General features: G+C 45.2%; 1 protein-coding gene across 2 annotated transcripts in view; it reads right to left on the reverse strand.

Annotated features, from left to right (window-relative positions):
• Positions 1 to 1,803, reverse strand: part of IGDCC3 (immunoglobulin superfamily DCC subclass member 3) — a 319,513-nt gene extending 317,710 nt beyond the window's left edge. The window contains exon 1 of one of the 2 annotated variants that reach the window (XM_069222838.1): positions 1,712 to 1,803. Coding sequence is in view for 1 of the 2 variants with exons in the window: in XM_069222837.1 (XP_069078938.1) it covers positions 1,170 to 1,431 (262 nt within the window). In the remaining variant the exon portion in view is untranslated. Of the gene's footprint in view, positions 1 to 1,169; positions 1,487 to 1,711 lie in introns of those variants that run through there. The other variant, XM_069222837.1, reaches the window with a different exon arrangement.
• Positions 1,804 to 6,000: the final 4,197 nt, after the last annotated feature.

Genomic DNA, 6,000 nt, shown 5'->3' on the forward strand with positions numbered 1-6,000 from the left:
TCTGAAGATACAAAGATGCTGGCGCTTTGCTTTTCAGAAGTAGAGCCCGTACCTCCTCTTGAATAGGAAGTCCTTCACGTATTCTCATCTCTTGAATATATGAAACGTCTACTACTGTCCCTTGAGGGTAAATATGAGCCTGCCTTTCCTCGGTATTAAAACGTACTGGCACCCTTAGCCACTCAAGTATTAAGAAGTAATGGTACTCTGCTCCAGTATTAACAAGTTCTGGACCTCTTATCTACTTCAAACTTAAGAAGTACTGGTGCTATCCTTTCATTGAGCATACAAACTGCCTTGCCCCCGCCCCTTTAGAATAAAAAGGGTGATGGTACCCCCTCTTTTGAATCAGTAATTGCGTGTACTCTTCTCTTGAAAACAAGGACATGTTAGTACTCTCGGCTGTAGAATAAACAGGTACTGCCATCCTCTCTTTTGGAATAATGAAGTACTGGTACGCTCCCCCTGAGAGTAAACAGAGAATAAAGACGTGCGCGTACTCCGTACTTCACACTAGTACCCTCACTTTTAGAATAAATACGAGCCGGTACTCTCGCCATGCGAGTCAAGATGGACGTGTACTACCTTCCGGGGGGAAAAAGTGCCGGTACCCTCCCCACTAAAATAAAACGGTGCAGAACACCCCCCCCCCCCACACACACACACACACAATGTGAGTATGAAGAAGTGCTCACACTCTCTCCCTAGGGCGTGCGCTCCTCCTCTTGAAAAGAAACAGGTACCGGTACTCGTGTATAAACAAGTGCCCGTACTCTGTTCGCACTGTCAAGTGCTGGTACTCTCGCCATTAGAATAACCTCTCCATCCCCCGTACGTGTAACGAAGTGCTCACGCTCTCTCTGAGCAGTGCGCTCCTCCAGTCTTGAGAAGAACACGGTTCTCTTGTTTAAACAATGTCCGTACTCGGTTCCCCGCTAGAAGTGCTGGCCTGAGAGTACCGAGATGAATGATCATTCGTGTAAACACCACAAGTGCAGTTAGAGCCACTAGGTGGTACGCGCGAGGGCGTCATTGGTACGAAGCGAGGCAATGGGCAGAGACAATTCAGGGGTACTCCCCATCCCCTACCACCTGTCCCACTCCCCGTTATAAACCGCTCTCTCGCCTCACAAACACACGCGATGACGCACATAAATAAACCTACTCACCCACAGCCCAGCCAAGGAGCAGGAACAGGAGCCCGGGGGCGGGGAGCCCGCAGCCTCCCCCAGCAGCCATCAGTGCGACCGTGTTCTTATTTAATGCCAAATCCAAAAAAAGAGAGTGGGGGTAGAATCCGCTCCTCGATATTAAAGACACAATGTCAGTAAGTGTGTGGTGTGAGCCGCGGGCGCCTCGTGCCGCTGCCCTAGCTCGGCCGCTGCATGCCGCCTGCTTGCGCCATCTTACAGACCAGCAATCCGCTAGCATCCCCGGCCCCGGCTCTGCTGCCGGAGAGGGCGACGAGGAATCGCCCTCCCCCACCTTTCCCCTCACTCATTCACTCCACCTCCCTCCCTCCCTCGCGCCATTCACCCCTCCCCCTCTCCTTCGCTATTCTCCCACACTCACCCCCCCCCCCACCACCCTTCCCGATACCTCACCCCCTCCTTTTACCGCTTTTCACCCTATCCGTGGCTCTGTCCTCCCTTCACCCCGTCCTCCCTTCACCCTTCCGCCATCTCTCTTCTGTATTCCTCGATTCATGTACCGATTTCCCACCGCTCTCTCGCTTAACCTCCGTCTCCACGTTTTCTCCTTTCCTCGCCCTCTCTTCTTTCCCACCCTCCTCTTGCCTTTCACTTTACCCTCTGCTCTCTCTACTTCCTTCCACCTCTCCCTGTCTGCCCTCCACCTCCCTCCCTCTCTCTCTCCAGTCCTCCGGAGGCCCTTTCGGGGAAACAAAAGAGCAGCTCTTTATATAACTGGACATTTGGAGCAAGGCATGAGATGCCCCCTTCACTTTGAACTGGAGGATGGGGGTGTCCATTTCAAGGGGATTTAATGCCAGCCTTTGAGTCCCACCCACCTCTCCCTCCCAAGGGAGAAACGCGGCGCTGTCTCAGCTCCGTGCCATGACTTTTAGCCTCCAATAAAACACCAAAAGAATCGGCAATAGTCCAGAAATATAGCAGTTTATAGGGTGACAATGTTGTGTACCCCACCCACCAGTTCTTACAGATGACAGACTGCGATGGGAGTGAGGAGTGCTCATGGCATTTTCGGATTTGTCCCTATCTCCCCCCTCCCCAGGCTGCTCTACGTTTCAGCACAAAAATGCCAGTTTTCCAAGACTTGTTAAATTGGCATATGGAACACAAAAGCCAGACCTGAGCATATTGTTGAGATCCTTCTATTGTTGTAAAGAAGACAGTCCACAGATAGTGCCACAAACTGCCTTATGTATTTAGTGGGCGCTGTATGCAATGTTTACGTCATCGCTGACATTTTCCAGGGATGATGAGTTGGGCTTCTAAACTACTACACTCTTACTTTCTCACGTTGCTATGGATAGAACCAGTGTCTGCGATTTTTGGGGAGAGTGTTTTTTTAAAGGGTATTTGTTGATTTCGAGGTGCTTCTAGAGGCGCAGGTGCGGCTGGCATGAAAAAAACAGTTACCGAGAACACGCCAGACGCACAACGCTTTATTGAAGCGTGTTTATATTGTAGAAAGGACATCACAACAAGAAATGCAAACTGAAAGGAGGCAGCGCCTGAGAATTAATGCGGAGTGTGTTTAACATAATCCGTGGGTGGGGGCACTGCAGGAAGGCCGTGCACTGGAATATCTCTCAACTATGCACGCCCCAGTGCTGAAATCGGGGTTTTTAACGAGCAGATTTTGAATTCATTTTGAAGCTCCTCTTCCTTAATGTTTTTGGTACTATCAGGGGTAGTACGCGCTATATAAATACAATACAGTACAATTAATATAGTCAATCAATTAACTTGACCTGTAAAACACACACAGCCATAAAACAAATTCAGTGATCTCGAGTTTAAAGGGTTTGTAGGAGGAAGAGAAAAAAACAAACACCCGGACAAAATCACACATTATGGGGGCTAATGACCGGGGCGTAGGAGACAATACATTTCTAGGAGGGGGGGGGGGGGGCGGGGAGGGGAAGGGACAACCTTGGGGACTTCTCAATTGACCCTACACAAATCGCCTGTTGTTTGCGAAAGCAGGCTCTGATAAATGTACACAATCATATAGTTTGGATGTGACATAGGGAGAAAAGAAGGCGTGTTGTTAGTTGGAAAGTATGTTTTTTTGTTATTTACATTCACAGAGTATTTAGACCAAATGTGAAAAAAACATGTTGATTAACCTTGCATCTACATGCACCAAGCAAATAAAGGTAGGAGGGAGAAAAGGAAGAACATATCTTTTGTGCCCCACACCCATCATGCCTCTCACCTCATACAAACTGAACCCGCACTACAGATATCAAAAGCAATCAGGTACAATAATTGTAAACTGTGCTCTGAAACTGTAGTTCTAATAACACTTCTGCTCCTCTGTGCAATCTTGGGCAGGTCAGCTCCACATCAGTCAAAATTGGGAGTATTCACACTGAAGAAGCTCTTGGTGTTACAGAGTATTTAATACATGGGATTCTGTGATCCCTGTATAAACAGCAGTTATTAATTTCTATATGATCGGCTACTTCTGATGCATCAAGTCACTGATTATAAAGAAAAGTTATCCCCACGAAAGAGATGGTTGCCAAAGCTATCACATCAAATATTTCTGCTTTCCTTTAGCACTTAAGGGAAAGATGTGAGCTCTAATCCAAGTCTATACGTTAACTATTTTTATTGCAACCCCCTTGTCTAAAGGTCAACGCGTTTCGGCCCTTTTACATATGGGCCTCTTCAGGACTCATGGAGAGATAAAGACCTATAAACAGTATATAGAGATAACTTCAACTTCTTTAAAAATATTTAAAGATTGTCTCAGCAATTATAATACCATTTCTAACAGTGAGTTGCTAATGGCATGAATGGCTAGCAAACATTTGTTTCATATATCTTGGTGTTTCCTAAGTCTACTCAATCACATTAGTCATGGTGATCCTAGATGGTACTAATAAATTGAATACATGTTTAATAAGAAACTGTTAACATCACACTGGTGTGACACAGTAGGTAGTATTCAGCACGTTGAAGGGTCTATTTTCACAATCTTTAAATAGTTTTTAAAGAAGTTTAATTTATCTCTTCTCTTCTTTTCTGTAAATAATTGTGATGTAAGTCTATTTGGGTAGTACGCATATGATGTTTTGTTTGTTGCTTGGGTTTTATGTCCAAAAAACGAAGATAATTACTTTGTTGTAATTAAAATACATTGCCAATGATCAATTTAGAAGTTCTTTGTGAGTAACTCAATATTTGGATCTTTCCCTACTATTGTACCACTTTTGTCTTTTGAGTATGGAACATAATTAAAGCAGCTGTTTAAAGCAACAAATGGGACGTTGCTTTTCTTTCTTCTGCTCTATTTTAATAGCTTAAAATTCCAGAAGCTACACACTGAGGCAGTGATTCACAGCTTTTTGACTCCTGAGGACCTCCACTGAATCACTACTGGAAGCCGGGGACTCCCAAGCAATTTGAATAATTTAAATTTCAAACATTAAAACAGTAATTCGCAAAAAATTCACAAGCAAGTTCACACCAAACAAATACTCCAATTACTAAAGATCTAATTATTTTATATTGAAAAAATATCCATGAATCAAAACATTTTAATGGGAAGGTTGGCGCTGCATCTCAGGTGAGTAACTTTTCCATGTTTGGTCTTATTTAGGAAAGCTGAATCCTCAGGTCAGATTCTACATTTCCCAAGCGATTTCTGTTTTTATTTTCTAGGTACGTAAGATCTGAAAAGGATTTTGCACATAAATATGTGGTGGGGAAAGGAAGTAAACCATAAGGGCCTCGCAACTCTCCATAGCATCTGTGTCAAGTATAATTAATTTGTTTAATAGCGCCTCTCATACCAGTGTAAGGTGTTGAAGCACATAAAATACTGTTCTTTGCATGATACACATTCTGTGCAGCAGTCATATTAACCATCTGCACTACCTTAGATGTGTTGAAACTGCCACTAGAAAAAAACCCTACCTTTCTCCCACAGGTACATTATTCACCAGAGTTATCTTGATGCTTTTATTTTTGCCCGAAAGCCTCTGGTGACTGTAAAGAAACGGGGGTGGAGAGGCAGGGGGATGAAAAATAAAAAAATAACACAATCTGTGTATGGCTGCCGTCTCTCCTCCATCCTCTTCTCTTCCTCAATCCCGGCAGCACATAAGCACACAGACTGCCAGACTCCCCTAAGCCAATCAAAATGCTGCTGTCACCAGCATCACAGCAGCGTCGTGATTGATCTGAGCAGCCTGGTTCAGCACTCAGATTGGGAGTGGGAGCCTGTTCATGTTCTCCACCTGGCTGTGCAATACAGCTGGGTGGGGAAATACTAAGTGTGCATGTCTGTTTGGCCAGCCCAGGCGGCCGGCTAAACCGCCATGCGCACTTATGGTGCACATTCCACTCCCCCTGCATGTGACACAGCCTAGCCTACCCCGCCCTAACTTGGCTCTGCATTGAAAAATAAAATGATAATAACATTGTGTTATTATCATTTTATTTTTCCTTTTATGCACTGCTCAGAGCAGTAGGGGAATGCTCCTCCCCCTTAGCGGAGGAGCCGCTGCTGCTGGATGTACAAGGAACTTTGAGGTGCTTTTAAAACTGTTGCACAAAGGAAGTAATAAATATAAAAACACATGTGTTTCTAGATGCCCCAGCTGGAGAAGTGCCTGTCTGCTGGCCCAGGTCTGCAGATTCCCTGGGAATGTGTCACGGACCCTTGGGGGGCCTCAGACCACAGTTCGGGAACTGCTGCACTAACGTTTTAAGTGGCTTGTGGGTAAGTTGATGATGTGGTATTATATGGGCTATTGTACCCCTCGGCGTAGATGATAAGGAT

This window comes from Pleurodeles waltl, chromosome 3_1 (genome assembly GCF_031143425.1).
Source record: "Pleurodeles waltl isolate 20211129_DDA chromosome 3_1, aPleWal1.hap1.20221129, whole genome shotgun sequence".
NCBI classification, from domain to species: Eukaryota; Metazoa; Chordata; class Amphibia; order Caudata; family Salamandridae; genus Pleurodeles; species Pleurodeles waltl.